The sequence below is a fragment of the Salmo trutta genome, chromosome 21 (assembly GCF_901001165.1).
Source record: "Salmo trutta chromosome 21, fSalTru1.1, whole genome shotgun sequence".
NCBI classification, from domain to species: domain Eukaryota; kingdom Metazoa; phylum Chordata; class Actinopteri; order Salmoniformes; family Salmonidae; genus Salmo; species Salmo trutta.
Window position 1 is genome coordinate 15,128,701 of NC_042977.1, and position 17,898 is coordinate 15,146,598.

Below are 17,898 nucleotides of genomic sequence, written 5' to 3' on the forward strand. Positions count from 1 at the left end.
TGTACAGAATAAAAAATATTCCAAAACATACGTTCTGTTTGCAACAAGTAAAACTGCAAATAATATCATTTTAATCCGTTTTAAATTTGGGCTGTAACACAAAATGTGGAATAAGTCGAGAGGTATTAATACTTTCTGAAGGCACTAAGTTTCCATCCAATTTGTGACAGATTTTCAGGCAAATTATTAAAAATTTGCATAAAGAAAATAGAGCACACAATGTACCTTTTCACTTCAAGTTTTCATGTACCGAATAAAATTCTAAAGTGCAATGTGTGCCCATCGCATTTTCAACTCTACGGACAGTTATGTCAGAAGCTGTTGTGTTAAATAGCAAATGTGCCCACTCTGGTCTTGCCACGTGCTCTCTAGCCAACAGCTCACAGTTACAGTGCAGGTAGGCTGTGCGTGTAGGCTAGTCTACATGAGATTATTATGGGTAAGCGCAATAATATTTTTATTTGTCAGTTAAGCATCGATCATCAGGTCACCAGAATAAAACCCTCAATATTTAAAACCTGTAAACTGCATGGTTTCCCGAGTCGTAGTGGGAGCACCACGCACCATATTATCGTGTGACGCCAAGTTTATTTCGATAAAAGGGTTATTATATCAATATTTGCGCATAAATGCGTTTCCGACGCCATTTCTCACATAATTTTACAGACACAAAAAGACCCCACCATGTCGAACGAAAAAATGATCTGTCTGCATGTATAAAATTCTACTGAAACTTTCCATCACAGCTGTCGAATAAAAACTGTGGCTGGAAACGTGGTCACTGTAAAATGTCTCTCTCTTCAGCCCCCCCAGCACAGTAAGTACAAGACTTACATGTGTCGGGACATGAAGCAGAAGGGAGGCTGTCCCCGAGGAGCCAGCTGTACCTTCGCCCACTCTCAGGAGGAGCTGGAGAAGTAAGTCCCTTTCAGGAATATAAACACCTCACAACCACCACCCTTGATTGAAATGGAGTAGTGCGCACTCTGCCCTCTTTCCCATTTTAAATCAATACACCTAAACATATCACTTAGAATGGCGCCGTTTTAAAAACCTCTTCCCCTTGGTGTAGATTTTTTATTTTTAAATCTACGGTAGGATGACTTTTCTGTTTTATAGCTACTGTAAAATTAAAACTGTATTTTGTGTTTTATAGCAAGCCACCAAGGCCAGAAGTATAACTGTATTTTCTGTTTGTAGGTACCGTAAAATGAACAAGCGTTTGGTAGCTCGCCTCCCCGGCTCATCTGGCCTGTTGCAGGACGATGGACTCTCTCTGGACGTGGGGGTGACCCGGAAACCCTCGCCCCTCACCAACGGCTCAGCCGTACCCCCCATGCCCCAGCTCATCGCCCGTGGCATCGAACTTGTGACCTACGACCTGTTGCGCAAGCCCAAGATGGACGGCGGGAGTAACAGCTCCCCGGAATCGCCCCCTGACTCGTAAGTGGGAAACACCGCCTTTCAGCCAACCTTATAATTATATCTATTTGGTTAATCTATTTCGTAACAGAAGAAAATGTGTGTTTTAGCTGTATTGTTTTCGTTAAACAAACTTGTTTTTTTTTTTTTTTTGTAATTTTTTAACATTGACGCAAAAACTTGATTGATTTATGTAACATTGTATCCAGAACTCTCACTCTGTTTTTCTACCCTCAGTCTGGACTTGGGGCCCAAACAAGGGTACCCCCAGCCACCCCATGCAATGGGCTACTCCAGGGGCCCAGGAGACCACATGTCCATGCCCAAGCAGATGCCCAGTGGCGTGGTGCCCCGGGGGCCTCAGATGTACCCACAGCAGCAGCAACCTGAGATGTACTACTCCGACTCTCGCCCCCCGCCCTCCGCCTCGCAGTACGAGCCCTCGCAATACCCCCAAGGTGAGGCTGCTCAACGCTTGTTTTGTGCTGAAACATCTGATTCGTTTCTGACGTGTTTTTACTTTCACTTATTTCAATGCTTTCATTGATTGTGTTTTGAACCTATATTGTTGAATGACCAATATGAAGAAAAAAGTGTGAAGAAAATCAACATGTCATTTCCCCCTCGCCTCACAGGTTACCCCTACCAGCAGCCCCCCCAGTACGCCCCCCAGCGCTACATCCGCAACCCCCCTCCTCCCAGCGAGCCCGCCGGACCCCCCTACCAGGACCCTTACCCCGACTACGGCCCACCCGATCGCCCTTACCCGGCCCCCCACTCGGGCCCTCCCTTTTCCTACCCTCCCCCATCCCACTATGACACCCGGGGCCGCCACGGCCCTTACTCTAGCCCCCCTCCTCCCCCCCAGCCCTACCCCTCGCAGAGGGACGACATGGTCCGGATGAGCCCCGCGCCCCTGGAAGGGCCCCCTTACCACCAGGAGCAGGCTGCCAGGGAGAGGTACCCCCCAGAGGGATTCTACCCACCGGGGGCCCAGCCCCAACCCTTGAGGTCCTACGTCAGAGTGAGTTTGGTTCCTCCACAGTGGTCAGGAACCCTGGTCCCGGAGAGTTACAAGGTAGATTGGCTTTTTGGCCCGGACCAGTAGTAAAACCTTATTCAACCAGTCCAAGGTCTTGATGAACAGTTGATCAGTTGAATCCGGCTGTGTTGCCACTGGGCTCAGCAAAAAGCTAGCAAACCCTGTAACTGTCCAGGTTGGTGAACATACACACTGACTACTATGCGGTTGTCTTATGACTCATAAGATATGAGCTGCATCTCCCTTGAGTTATACATTTGTGTCGTTAGAAGTTGGCCAGAAGTCCGATGTATTTAATATTGAATAGTTGTCTCATGAACTGTGTCCCGAGGTGAGTTAACTAGAAGCAGTATGGCCACTCCTCCCAGCCCAGTCTGGACGACCTGCACCATTGGTGTACACTCTATTTAATTGTAACTAATCATTAGAAATGTTGTCCTGTGGTTTGTTAGGAGCCGTACGGGCGCTCCTCCCAGCCCAGCCTAGACTACTTGCACCACCGCCGTAAGGAGCTGATGGCCCAGCTGGAGGAGAGGAAGGTCATCGCTCCCTCGCCCACCCTCCCCCACACCTTCCCCAGCGACTACCCCCCAGAGGTGAGACCACACACACACACACACACACACACACACACACACACACACACACACACACACACACACACACACACACACACACACACAGAATGTCACTAAGGGTCAACACACTAAAGTCAGAGTTCTGCCTGGTCCAGAAACAAACTGTTAAGTGACTAGTGTTGGCCTTCAAAGCTCCCCACTGGTAGTTTTAATGTCATGACATTATCTAATTGGGAAGTGAAACTGTCTATTTCTAACAGTTTCAAAACAGGGCTTCTGGTGCTGTTTTAGCTATGACACTCATTTATCAAGCGATGACCCTGTTTCAGTAAAATTCTATATTTTATATTATTCCGCCCTTATATACACTTTTCCAAAATGCCTATGTTTTAGCATGTTTAAATGCTGTTTCCTAGTTAGCATAGGTATACAAGTAAGTTTCTAACACACCTGCCTGTCTCCACAGTATGGGGAGGAGAGCTCCAAAGCCTTTGGGAAGTGCAGGGAGCCCGACTACGCAGGCCAGTACTCTCCCTGGTCCTGTGACACCATCGGCTCCTACATCGGCACCAAGGACTCCAAGCCCAAGGATGTCATGGCGCCCGGTGCCATGGAGATGATGGTGAGTGACAGTCGGAATAGTGCCGGTGGGTCTTAGTGAGACGGGTATGTGTCTGAAAGTGTTACTGGTTCAGATGTCACAGGAGCAGTGTTGTGCTTGATGAGGAGGATTAGAACAATAAGTTACATGAGCTCTATTGTTCCTAATGTCTTCCTCCCTTTTATCTTCTTACTTCACCATCTCTCCTCCCCTATTACTTATTGTAATTGGCTTTGGTTGAGAGCATCTGTTAAATGGTTAAATTGTTAATTGCCCCTCGGCCTTTCGCTGTCATTTTCCTCACTTTCTCTTCACCCCATCTTTCCCCCTTCACCCCATCTTTCCCTCTCCATTTTGTTTTATTGCATTTCACTCTGGATGAGCGCGTCTGATAAATGTCTAAATTCTAAAATGTGCCCCTACGCTCTCTTTCTCAACCCAGCCTTTTTGTTTATTTATCTTTCTCTCCCGCGTCTCTTTGTAGAATGACTGTTAAATTATTGTTAAATGAAGGGCCTGTTACTGTTACTGACTAAATAAGGGGCCTGCTAAATGACCATTCTAAATGCCCCCCCTCTCTCTAGAATGTGGATGGTAAAGGTAGGCGGGGGGAGCCCTCCATGGAGGCCCAGGTCAGGCGGGGGACAGAGGTGAAGGACGACGACCCCATCATCCCTTTCGGCCCCCAGCCCACTGTGTCGCGCTTCGGGGCCATCTCACGCACCTCCAAGACAGGCTACCAGACGACAGGCCCCATGCAGGTTTTGGGCCCCGCCCAGGGACCCAACCCCAAGCACATGGCCATAGCCGGTAAGGTTACTCACACTTGGCACTTGCAACTTTACTTTGACCATTCACTGTCATCACCTTTATCAGGGGTGTATTCATTAGGCACCAAACAGAAGGAAACAGGGCTAGACTACCTGGACTTAAAGGGATTGTTCACCCAAATGACAATATGACACATTGGTTTCCTTACCCTATAAGCGGTCTATGGACAAGGTATGACCACAATCCATGCTTTGGTTTTATTTACCTGGTATGGTTCCAAATGCTAACATTTTAGCATTCGCACATGTCCAAATCATTCTAAAGTCTCAAATTATTTGTGAAGCTCATTTAAGTCCCATATAAAATGATTTGAACATGATGCGCAAAAAATGCTAATATCGGTCCAATGACTTTAATGGGGTTTGTGCCAGGTAACCTAAACCAAAGCATTGATTGCTGTCATACCTTGTCCATAGACGGCTTACAGGGTAAGGAAACAAATGTCATTTTGTGATTTGGGTGAACTACCCCTTTAAGGAACACTTAATTTCACTTTCGGTTGCAAAACGTTTTCCGTTGCATGCCTCAATGAATAGGACCCAGAGTTGAACCAAGTTTCTAAGACATGATCGGTGGTTAACACGTTATTGTCCCGCCAACAGCAGAGTACTCCTATGGGAACCACGGAGGCTGGGGCGGAGCCTCCTACCCCTCCCACCAAACTGTCTCCTCCTCTCAGGGACACTTCAGTGAAAGGTACGGCCGAACACACCTCTCATCCGTTTACCTATCCTCTCATCCATCCATCAATCACTCATTCACTCCTTCCATCTAATGCATATCTATCAGTAATTTGGACGGTTCTCTTCTCTCTCAGGCTGCCTATGCCAACTCAGGACAGAGAGCAGCTGAAGACTGAGCTCCAACAGGTCAACCAGCAGATCAACCAACAGTCTCAGATCCACGGCATGGAGGTGTGTATTCACACACACACACACACACACAGAGAGAGAGATGGGACAAACACTTGTAAAACTCATGTGTAGACACCCTCAACCAGAATCCAGGCCTGGCAACATCAACATTTTGCATTGAAATTGAGACAAAAACCTAGTGTTTTTTTTGGGTGCGGGGCATCCGAGCTTGTAAATATTGGTAGAGAATGGGGTTAATTATAGGGGGAAAAACTGACCGTACTAACCCTTGACTCCCTCTTCCACCAGCTCTCCCAGCCAGGTCAGAACCAGGGCCAGCAGGGGGGGAAGTGGCCTGGTCCAGCGGGGGGTTCTGGCAGCGCTGCCCCAGTGTCCAGCGAACAGCTCAGTATGGAGCTCCACCAGGTGGAGAGGGAGATCGGCAAGAGGACCCGCGAGATGGACATGGTGAGGGGGATGGATTGAGTGGAGAGTAGTAGGTTGTCTGTATTACAATGGGCAATCATTCTGCCCTGCTCCCAACGCCCTATAGAGTTATTGCTAGCCTTATGCCATATCAAATCAAATTTTATTTGTCACATGCGCCAAATACAACAGGAGTAGACCTTACAGTGAAATGCTTACTTACAAGCCCTTAACCAACAATGCTTTAAGAAGTTTTAAGAAAAATAAGTGTTACGTAAAAAATATAAATAAAAGTACCAAATAATTTAACAGCAGCAGTAAAATAACAATTAGCGAGGCTATATACAGAGTCAATGTGCAGGAGCACCGGTTAGTTGAGGTAATATGTACATGTAGATAGTTAAAGTGACTATGCGTAGATAATAAACGGAGTAGCAGCAGTGTAAAAGAGGAGTCTAGGTAGCCCTTTGATTAGCTGTTCAGGAGTCTTATGACTTGCGGGTAGAAGCTGTTAAGAAGCCTTTTGGACCTAGACTTGGCGCTCCAGTACCGCTTGCTGTGCGGTAGCAGAGAGAACAGTCTGACTACGGTGGCTAGAGTCTTTGACAATTTTTAGGGCCTTCCTCTGACACCACCTGGTGTAGAGGTCCTGGATGGCAGGCAGCTTAGCCCCAGTAATGTACCGGGCCGTACGCACTACCCTCTGTAGTGCCTTGCGGTCGGAGGCCGAGCAGTTGCCATACCAGGCATTGATGCAACCAGTCAGGATGCTCTCGATGGTGCAGCTGGAAAACCTTTTGAGGACCCATGCTAAAAAAAATTCAGTCTCCTGAGGGGGAATAGGCATTGTTGTGTCCTCTTCACAACTGTCTTGGTGTTTGGACTAGAGGTCGACCAACTATGATTTTTCAACGCCGATACCGATTATTGGAGGACCAAAAAAAATGGCGATACCGATTAATCGGGCGATTATTTTTTTTTAAATGTATTTATTTTTTGTAATAATGACAATTACAACAATACTGAATGAACACTTATTTTAACTTAATATAATACATCAATAAAATCAAATTAGCCTCAAATAAATAATGTGACATGTTCAATTTGGTTTAAATAATGCAAAAACAAAGTGTTGGAGGAGAAAGTAAAAGTGCAATATGTGCCATGTAATAAAGCTAACGTTTAAGTTCCTTGCTCAGAACATGAGAACATATGAAAGCTGGTAGTTCCTTTCAACATGAGTCTTCAATATTCCCAGGTAAGAAGTTTTAGGTTGTAGTTATTATAGGACTATTTCTCTCTATACGATTTGTATTTCATATACCTTTGACTATTGGATGTTCTTATAGGCACTTTAGTATTGCCAGTGTAACAGTATAGCTTCCGTCTCTCTCCTCGCTCCTACCTGGGCTCGAACCAGGAACACATCGACAACAGCCACCCTCGAAGCAGCGTTACCCATGTAGAGCAAGGGGAACAAATACTCCAAGTCTCAGAGCGAGTGACGTTTGAAACGCTATTAGCGCGCACCCCGCTAACTAGCTAGCCATTTCACATAGGTTACACCAGCCTAATCTCGGGGGTTGATAGGCTTGAAGTCATAAACAGCGCAATGCTTGAAGAATTGCGAAGAGCTGCTGGCAAACGCACAAAGGTGCTGTTTGAATGAATGCTTACGCGCATGCTGCTGCCTACCATCGCTCAGTCAGACTGCTCTATCAAATCATAAACTTCATTATAACATAACACACAGAAATACGAGCTTTTGGTCATTAATATGGTCGAATCCGGAAACTCATTTCGAAAACGAAACGTTTATTTCAGTGAAATACGGAACCGTTCCGTATTTTATCTAACGGGTGGCATCCCTAAGTCTAAATATTCCTGCTACATTGCACAACCTTCAATGTTATGTCATAATTATGTACAATTCTGGCCAAATTAATTACGGCCTTTGTTAGGAATAAATGGACTTCACTCAGTTCGCAATGAGCCAGGCGGCCAAAACGGCTGTATATACCCTGACTACTTGCACGGAACGCAAGAGAAGTGACACAACTTCCCTAGTTATAAGAAATTCATGTTAGCAGGCAATATTAACTAAATATGCAGGTTTAAAAATATATACTTGTGTATTGATTTTAAAGAAAGGCATTGATGTTTATGATTAGGTACATTGGTGCAACGACAGTGCTTTTTTCGCAAATGCGCTTGTTAAATCATCACCTGTTTGTCGAAGTAGGCTGTGATTCAATGAGAAATTAGCAGGCACCGCATCGATTATATGCAACGCAGGACACGTTAGATAAACTAGTAATATCATCAACCATGTGTAGTTAACTAGTGATTATGTTAAGATTGATAGTTTTTTATAAGATAAGTTTAATGCTAGCTAGCAACTTACCTTGGCTTCTTGCTGCCCACGCGTAACAGGTAGTCAGCCTGCCACGCAGGCTCCTCGTGTAGTGCAATGTAAGGCAGGTGGTTAGAGCGTTGGACTAGTAACCGGAAGGTTGCAAAAACATTTTTTTACATTTACATTTTAGTCATTTAGCAGACGCTCTTATCCAGAGCGACTTACAGTAGTGAATACATACATTTCATAAACATTTTTTGTACTGGCCCCCCGTGGGAATCGAACCCACAACTCTGGCGTTGCACACACCATGCTGGCGTTGCAAACACCATGCTCTACCAACTGAGCCACAGGGGTAGAGCATGAATCCCCGAGGTGACAAAGTAAAATCTGTTGTTCTGCCTCTGAACAAGGCAGTTAACCCCCGTTCCTAGGTCGTCATTGAAAATAAGAATGTGTTCTTAATCTGACCTGCCTAGTTAAATAAAGGTCTAAAAAAAAAAAAGCGGTGTCCAAAAATACCGATTACCAATTGTTATGAAAACTTGAAATCGGCCCCAATTAATCGGCCATTCCAATTAATCGGTCAACCTCTAGTTTGGACCATGATAGTTTGTTGGTGATGTAGACACCAAGGAACTTGAAGTTCTCAACCTGCTCCACTACAGCCCGTTGATGAGAATGGGGTCGTGCTCGGTCCTCCTTTTCCTGTAGTTCACAATCATCGCCTTGGTCTTGATTACGTTGAGGGAGAGATTGTTATCCTGGCACCACACGGCCAGGTCTCTGACCACCTCCCTATAGGCTGTCTCATTGTTGTCGGTGATCAGGCCTACCGCTGTTGTCATCGGCAAACTTGATGATGGTGTTGGAGTCGTGCCTGGACATGCAGTTGTGAGTGAACAGAGAGTATAGGGGGGAACTGAGCATGAACCCCTGAGCGGCCCCCATGTTGAGGATCAGCGTGGCGGATGTGTTGTTACCTACCCTTACCACCTGGAGGCGGCTTGTCAGGAAGTCCAGGATCCAGTTGCAGAGGGAGGTGTTTAATCCCAGGGTCCTTAGCTTAGTGATGAGATTTGAGGGCACTATGGTGTTGAATGCTGAGCTGTAGTCAATGAATAACATTCTCGCATAGGTGTTCCTTTTGTCCAGGTGGGAAAGGGCAATAGAGATTGCTTCATCTGTGGATCTGTTTGGGCGGTATGCAAATTAGAGTGGGTCTAGGGTTTCTGGGATAATGGTGTTATGAGCCATGACCAGCCTTTCAAAGCACTTCATGGCTACAGACGTGAGTGCTACGGGTCGGTAGTCATTTAGGCAGGTTACCTTAGTGTTCTTGGGCACAGGGACTATGGTGGTCTGCTTGAAACATGTTGGTATTACAGTCAGGGACAGGTTGACAATGTCAGTGAAGACACTTGCCAGTTGGTCAGTGCATGCTCGGAGTATACGTCCTGGTAATCCGTCTGGCCCTGCGGCCTTGTGAATGTTGACCTGTTTAAAGGTCTTACTCATATCGGCTACGGAGAGCGTGATCACAGTCTTCCAGAACAGCTGATGCTCTCGTGCATGTTTCAGTGTTACTTGCCTCGAAGCGAGCATAGAAGTAATTTAGCTCGTCTGGTAGGCTTGTGTCACTGGGCAGCTCGCGGCTCTGCTTCCCTTCGTAGTCTGTAAGAGTTTGCAAGACCTGCCACATCTGATGAGCGTCGGAGCCGGTGTAGTCTTAGTCCTGTATTGACGCTTTGCCTGTTTGATGCTTCTTCGGAGGGCATAGAGGGATTTCTTATAAGATTCCGGGTTAGAGTCCCGCTCCTTGAAAGCGGCAGCTCTACCCTTTAGCTAAGTGTGGATGTTACCTGTAATCCATGGCTTCTGGTTGGGGTATGTACGCGCACCCAGACAACGTCCTCGATGCACTTATTGATGAAGCCAGTGACAGATGTGGTGTACTCCTCAATTCCATCAGAAGAATCCCGGAACATGTTCCAGTCTGTGCTAGCAAAACAGTCCTGTAGCTTAGCATCTGCTTCATCTGACCACTTTCTTATTGACCAAGTCACTGGTGCTTCCTGCTTTAGTTTTTGCTTGTAAGCAGGAATCAGGAGGATAGAATTATGGTCAGATTTGCCAAATGGAGGGTGAGGGAGAGCTTTGCATGTTGGTGTGTGGAGTAAAGGTGGTCTAAAGTTTTTCCCTCTGGTTGCACATTTAACATGCTGATAGAAATGAGGTAAAACAGATTTAAGTTTCCCTGCATTAAAGTCCCCGGCCACTAGGAGCGCCGCCTCTGGATGAGTGTTTTCCTGTTTGCTTATGGCCGTATAGAGCTCATCGAGTGCGATATCAGTGCCAGCATCAGTTTGTGGTGGTAAATAGACAGCTACGAAGAATATAGATGAAAATTCTCTTGGTAAATAGTGTGGTCTACAGCTGATCATGAGATACTCTACTTCAGGTGAGCAAAACCGAGACTTCTTTAGATTTCGTGCACCAGCTGTTGTTTGCAAATATACATACACTGCCACCCCTTGTCTTACTAGAGGCTGCTGTTCTATCCTGCCGAAAAAGCTTAAAACCCGCCAGCTGTATGATATTCATGTCGTCATTCAGCCACGACTCAGTGAAACAACATAAGATATTACTGTTTTTAATGTCCCGTTGGTAGGATATACGTGATTTTAGTTTTATTTTCTATTGATTGTACGTTGGCTAATAGGAGTAATGGTAAAGGGAGATTACCTGCTCGTCATCGGATTCTTACAAGGCACCCAGACCTTTGTCCCCGATGTCTCTTTCTCCTGCGAATGATGAGGGCCTTGTCGGGGTCTGAAGTAAATTCTTCCCATCAGACTCGTTAAAGAAAGTTTTCCTCCAGTACAGGGTGAGAAATCGCTGTCTTGATATCTAGAAGCTCTTTTCGGTCATTAGATACCGTGGCAGAAACATTATGTACAAAACAAGTTACAAATAACGCAAAAAACCATGCACAATTGGTTAGGGGATCGTGAAACGGCAGCCATCTCCTCCGGCGCCATTGATGTTGTCATCTGGTATTATAGCTGGTTTGTGTTCATGTGTTTGTATTTTATTATGGATCCCCATTAGCTACTGCCAAGGCAGCAGCTACTCTTCCTGGGGTCCAGCAACATTAAGGCAGTTATAGAATTTTAAAAACATTACCATACATTCACATCACATGTACTTGTGTGCACAGACACCCGCCCCATGACATGTGAGTTGACAGTGTATTGATGTAGTCTCTACAGGACAGCCAGGTGGCTCATGAGGTCCTGTACAAGACGAAGACTGCAGAGAATGGCCAGCAGGACCACAAGGCCCAGCTGGAGGAGATTGCTCTGGCCCTGGGGTGAGTGGAGACACACAACTCAATAGTAGAACACGTGTATAAAGACAGTTGACATGCTGATGGATAATACCACGTCGGAAGTTTACATACACCTTAGCCAAATACATTTAAATTCAGTTTTTCACAATACCTGACATTTAATCCTAGTAAAACTTCCCTGTCTTAGGTCAGTTAGGATCAGCTTTTATTTCTTTCATCACATTCCCAGTGGGTCAGAAGTTTACATACTAATTGAGTGTATTTGGTAGCATTGCCTTTAAATTGTTTAACTTGGGTCAAACATTTCAGGTAGCCTTCCACAAGCTTCCCACAATAAGTTGGGTGAATTTTGGCCCATTTCTCCTGACAGAACTGGTGTAACTGAGTCAGGTTTGTAGGCCTCCTTGCTCACACACGCTTTTTCAGTACTGCCCACAAATTTTCTAGAGAATTGAAGTCAAGGCTTTGTGATGGCCACTCCAATACCTTGACTTTGTTGTCCTTTTTCCATAACTTTGGAAGTATGCTTGGGGTCATTGTCCATTTGGAAGACCCATTTGCAACCAAGCTTTAACTTCCTGACTGATGTCTTGAGATGTTGCTTCAATATATCCACATCATTTTTCTTCCTCATGATGCCATCTATTTTGTGAAGTGCACCAGTCCCTCATGCAGCAGAGCACTCCCACAACATGATGCTGCCACCCCCGTGCTTCACGGTTGGGATGGTGTTCTTCGGCTTGCAAGTATCCCCTTTTTTCCTCCAAACATAACGATGGTCATTATGGCCAAACAGTTCTATTTTTGTTTAATCAAACTAGAGGACATTTCTCCAAAAATTACAATCTTTGTCCCGATGTGCAGGTGCAAACTGTTGTCTGGCTTTTTTTATGGTGGTTTTGGAGCAGTGGCTTCTTCCTTGCTGAGCAGTCTTTCAGGTTATGTCGCTAAAGGACTTGTTTTACTGTGGATATAGATACTTTTGAACCCGTTTCCTCCAGCATCTTCACAAGGTCCTTTGCTGTTGTTCTGGGATTGCTTTGCACTTTTTGCACCAAAGTACGTTCATCTCTAGGAGACAGAAGGCGTCTCCTTCCTGAGCGGTATGACGGCTGCGTGGTCCCATGGTGTTTATACTTGTGTACTTTTGACAGACAAGGGGGTTTGGTCAAGACGTTTACACAGATCAGACACGGACAGAGTGTGACTAGCTCGGTTTCAAGGTTGTTTAATTAATAAATCAAAAAAGAAAAGGATAGGTCTCCCCCATGAGACCCTCTCCGCGATACCGTCTTCTGGGCTCCGGGTCTTGCTGTATCCTGTCGGGCACAAAAGCTGAACTCCCTCCTCATACCTCTGTAACCGTCCCCAACTATACGGGAGTCCTCTCCTCCCCCTGCTCTCCTTTGTGTGCTGCCCTTCTGGCAGCTTTATGGTTCTTGCACAGCTGGTGAGCAATCAGCCCTTGATTACTCACCAGCTCCCAATTAGTCCTGGCCAGAGAGCCTGTCGACCTGGCACGTCCAGTAGATGGCGCCATCGCCTCGTGATGTGTACTCCGTCTGTCACCAGGCCTCGACGAGTCTCCCCCTGGTGGCTGACCTGCTTTACGCCACAGTACTATTGTTTGAGATGAACGTGGTACCTTCAGGCGTTTTGAAATTGCTCCCAAGGATGAACCAGACAATGTTTTTTCTGAGGTCTTGGCTGATTTCTTTTGATTTGCCCATGATGTCAAGCAAAGAGGCACTTGGTTTGGAGGTAGGCCTTGAAATTCATCCACAGGTACACCTCCAATTGACTCAAATGATGTCAATTAGCCTATCAGAAACTTCTAAAGCCATGACATAATTTTCTGGAATTTTCCAAGCTGTTTAAAGGGACAGTCAATTTAGTGTATGTAAACTTCTGACCCCTGGAATTGTGATACAGTGAAATAATCTGTCTTTAAACAATTGTTAGAAAAAATACTTGTCTTGCACAAAGTAGATGTCCTAACCGACTTGCCAAAAGTATAGTGTGTTAACAAGAAATGTGTGGAGTGGTTGAAAAAGGTTTAATGACTCCAACCTAAGTGTATGTAAACTTCTGACTTCAACCGTATGATCTTAATCCTCTCTGTTTCGTCTCTCTCTCTCCGTCTTTCTCCCCGTCTCTAGTGAGGTGTCGAATGGCTCCAGCGGTCTAGGGCAGGACGGCGGTGTGGGCGGAGCCATGCTATCACTGACCACTAAGGCGTCATCGCTTAGCCTGTGTTCTGAGCCAGGGCCCGGGGGCTCCGATCTGCAGAAGAACGGTGTGGTCCATTCCTGCTCCTAGACCATACACACTGCGACACACACAACAAACACACACTCAGAGCCTTTGTTCTAAAGCATGCACACACATACTTGTTTTATTTAGAAGATGAGCAGTATCTGCCGTGATATGAATTTTCTTTCTTTTTGTTCTGTGAATGAGCATTTTTTTTTTTATGACTTTGATCACCTGGAAACCATTTGACATTTATTTCTCTTGTGTTTTTTTTTTACTGGGATTATAAAACAAGACTCAAAGTAAATATGTCAAAAAAAGCAGATTATGATGATAATTGTTCAAAGAAGGCTATCCCTCCTACATAGATATCACATACCAAGACACGTAGTGGATCGAAGGGTGGAGTATTTCTCAATTCTCCCCCTCTATTTTTGTGCACATTACCAGGGTAAGCAACTTGCAGGGACCTTAATACCCCCAAAGATGGTTTTAAGGCTGTGAAATGTAAACGTTCAATTTCGTAACCAATTTAGTATCGAATCCTAACTCAAGTTATGGTCGTTTTGGTCTTATGTACTACATAGCTAACAAAAGTCTTGGTGTTTTACGACGTAGTTTATGTCAGCTGTCATAAGTATCATGTAAGTGTCTGTTTATAATGCATTATAGCCTGATATTTTATAAGGCAAGTCAGTTAAGAACAAATTCTTATTTACAATGACGGCCTAGGAACAGTGGGTTAACTGCCTTGTTCAGGGGCAGAAAGACGTTTTTTTTTTTTTTTTTTTGTAACTCATCAGCTCGGGAATTCGATCTAGCAACCTTTCGGTTACTGGCCCAACGCTCTAACCACTAGGCTACCTGCCGCCCCGGTATGACACGTTGTTTCTTTCTGATACCTTTGACAGCTAACTAACGGTTAGTCAGTGTAGTAACCATTCTGTTGGCGTTCAGTAATAAAGGCTAGTGTTCAGGAATACGCCACCCCCAGAATCGTAAAACGTGGTTGACCAGATTGGGGGGGGGGGAGTGAAAACGTTCCGCCAACGCTCAGTCAACCCTCAGAGCCAAACAAGACTATGTCGCTTTAAGCCGCATGCCGTTTTTAACCCGCCATGAGAAGTCTGATTTTTATTAGTGCATTTTATGAATACATCATATGTCTGTTTCATACTTGAAAAGCAGTATCTTATTAACCAAAGCATTCTGTTTTAAAGATTGCAAAATGTATCTTTTTGATAATGAGCTTTTCTCATGTTTTCTATAAGGGAACATACTATGTGCTTCTCGTGGGATGTGGTGTGACTTGCTGCGGAAATGTCTTGTTTGTACTTTGATGGGCTGGAATTCAATAGAACTTGCAGTGTGGATATGCAAATTCCAGGGAGTGTAACACAACATTAATTTTCACACTGCAGGAAGAACATTTTCCATGTTGCGAGAGAGATTGAATCCCCTCCCAGTGTGAATTTAATCATATGGGGTGATTAGTATTTTTGTTCCTCATCTTCCTCAGAGCTCCTTATCTGGTCATTGAAAAGGCCTCCCCATTGGGATTATCTTGTCATTGGTTCTCCTTAACTTCTATGAAGTTGCGTTCCCTTGTTTGTTTTTTTGCTAGGGTAAATCGCGATTAAGGGGGTGTGGCCTGCCTGAACGCTAGTCCGTAATTGGAGGGGAAGTAAAATGGTTTAATATGCAAATTTTTGGTCCTCTTGTTCTTAATACGTGTGTAAAAGGTGTCTGTAGTCTGCCAAACAGTCCTTTCAATGGTTTGTGCGTCAATGTCAACAGTTAAAGAGTAGCGAAGTGTCTTAAATAATTGTCATTCTACAGGCTTAAAAAAAAGTCCTCCTATCCCTTTTTTGTTTTTAACCGTGTACTATTAGTTCATTTTAGAACAAGTCTGTATCAAGACACATATTCAGGTTATCTTAGTGGATTCAAAACCCAGAACCTTGGGCCACACATGTGAGGCTTAAAGCAAGCAGCCAGTGTGTCTTGCCCCTCAAAAAGCCTCTACTCAAAGTCGTGACCTTTTTAATGATATTTTTCACTATATCGTTTTCTGGTGTTATTATTATTGTAAGCTATAAAAACAAAAGAGTTGCACACTCCATATGTATAACCTCACAGTAAGTTATTGGGTAAAAAAAACAAATGTTTCGGCATTACTGTGCCTTTTTGAAACGTTTGTTTTTTTTGTTTTTTTACTGAATAAATTACTGGGAGGTGAAACTTATTGAGTGTGCAACTCTCTTTGTTTTTGTAGCTTACAGTTTATTCACCGTTAGTCAAAACCTCTACACTAAATAATGTTCTCTGGGTGTGCGCCAGCTCATGCTTTTTATTATTAGCATTATTACTTTATTATTGATGTTCCTGTCATGGTAATTGTTTATCGCTGATGCTCGTTAAGGAGCTCTCTGCCTTTTGTAAACAATCGTCATGATTGGCCATTGAAAAAAAGCTGAGCTGAAATGCAAAGAGGTGGATCCCAGTGCTCAAACGGTTACGAATACACGGAATGTAGGTGACGATCGGGTTTCATCATTTGGCTTCAGGAAAAAAAACGGGTCAGCTTTTTGTCAGTGTAGATGGGTGTTGAGGGCCAGGGTCAGTTATAGGGTGTTTTTTTTATTTTTTCAACCACACTTCATGCCTCTTGGGCTACTCTTTGCTATATTTTATTGTTTAGGTAAACAACTCACTTATACATATGAGTATGTATACATACATTAATATACTAAGCACTGTTAACGTGCCACCTCTTATTCTACTCGCTCAGCATTTATATTAAATGATCTCTACTTAGAATCAGCTAAATGTTTTATTTTATTTCTCCACTGGTTGCCAACAGACTTTATCCTTTCCCAGTTGAAGGACTTCTGTGCACATTGACGTGTGTTCACTTAATCTTTTTGTGTTCAAACAAAGATAAGTTCTCTACTGAAATATGCTTCCGAAAGAAGACACATTTAATGATGAAAATTTACAACAAAAAAGTTTTTGTGCGTGTTAGGTTCTATTGTAGAAAATGTACAAAGTAAAGTGTCCTGTACTGGGTGACGGTTTGGAAATGTTAGAAATGTGTTGGTTTTCTCTCTTTTTAAGAGGTAATCCGGGTAAGCCTTTAATTTAGTCAAAGGCTTGCTTCATATTCTCAAGGAATACTCCTAGGCCATTTATTCCAACAGTATGAGATCATTTGGAAGCACCCTAACCAAATTGAAAGCAATCTTAATTGGCACACTAATTTTGTCACCACCAGCACTAATCACATGACAGGCAGAGACACATGTTTTGTCATATTTAGAACAGAAAATGTGTTTCTGCTGGGGAAAATGTAATTGACTAGTTGGGTTTGTTTTTCTTTCTTCCTGTCGTTGAGTGAAATCACTTACTTCCAAGTCTTACAGTGATCTATATAACGCATCCCAAGGCGAAGCATCATGTCCATCCACAGGGGAACTGTCAAACTTGGCGTCACACTCATATCCACACACAGGTTGTCATTTGTTTCAGAATAGTCATGAAAATGTGCTTACTCTTAAGTCCCTCCAGCCGTGAGCCTTCAAGAGAGAGTACACTTCAAATTTGTCTAATGATTTTAGATATCAAAAGTGGTCTGTTGACTTGAGGCCACATTCCATGCCATCTGTTGTGAAGATCCAGCTATAAGCCTCAATCCCCAAATCAATGGCAAAGATGGACCTGAACCTAATTCACTGCCTATCATTTCCACTCATTTTGGGTTTAAGGCATATAGTTTATATATATCTCAAGTGGTTTAACGTTTATTCAAGGTCACGTCCCAATCTGTGTGTGTGTGTAATGTTTTTGGGACGTGACCTTGAATAAACGTTAAACCACTTGAGGTCTAAAACGTGCAACAAACTTTGATTTTGGAGTAAACTGTCCCTTAAAGCCTATAGGTGAGTAGAATTAACAATTATATGGTTTCTATGGGAATAGCAATGATGTTCATGTCAGTCTCATGCTTTCATTTGTTTCTGAGTGAAACTGCTGCCTACCCCTCCTTCACACAGCCAATGAACTCTTCCCACAAACCACAGAAATCTTACTGCTGTTTGCGGGCTCACATTTTATATTCCTAACTTTTGGGAAAAACTCAATGGCTGTTTTTATATGATTAATCCCTTGTAAAATATCTCTTAAA

At 44.0% G+C, this 17,898-nt stretch overlaps 1 protein-coding gene across 3 annotated transcripts in view; it reads left to right on the forward strand.

Annotated features, from left to right (window-relative positions):
• LOC115156774 (roquin-1) overlaps positions 1-14,407 on the forward strand; it is a 38,075-nt gene extending 23,668 nt beyond the window's left edge. Inside the window, exons 9-20 of one of the 3 annotated variants that reach the window (XM_029704449.1) lie at positions 805-917; positions 1,201-1,443; positions 1,660-1,880; positions 2,058-2,500; positions 2,917-3,060; positions 3,509-3,664; positions 4,228-4,453; positions 5,080-5,170; positions 5,292-5,388; positions 5,638-5,796; positions 11,374-11,483; positions 13,622-14,407. In XM_029704449.1, the coding sequence (XP_029560309.1) occupies positions 805-917; positions 1,201-1,443; positions 1,660-1,880; positions 2,058-2,500; positions 2,917-3,060; positions 3,509-3,664; positions 4,228-4,453; positions 5,080-5,170; positions 5,292-5,388; positions 5,638-5,796; positions 11,374-11,483; positions 13,622-13,781 (2,163 nt within the window). In that variant the 3' untranslated portion in view covers positions 13,782-14,407. Of the gene's footprint in view, positions 1-804; positions 918-1,200; positions 1,444-1,659; positions 1,881-2,057; positions 2,501-2,916; positions 3,061-3,508; positions 3,665-4,227; positions 4,454-5,076; positions 5,171-5,291; positions 5,389-5,637; positions 5,797-11,373; positions 11,484-13,621 lie in introns of all 3 variants that reach the window. The other 2 variants (XM_029704448.1, XM_029704450.1) reach the window with 2 other exon arrangements.
• Positions 14,408-17,898: the final 3,491 nt, after the last annotated feature.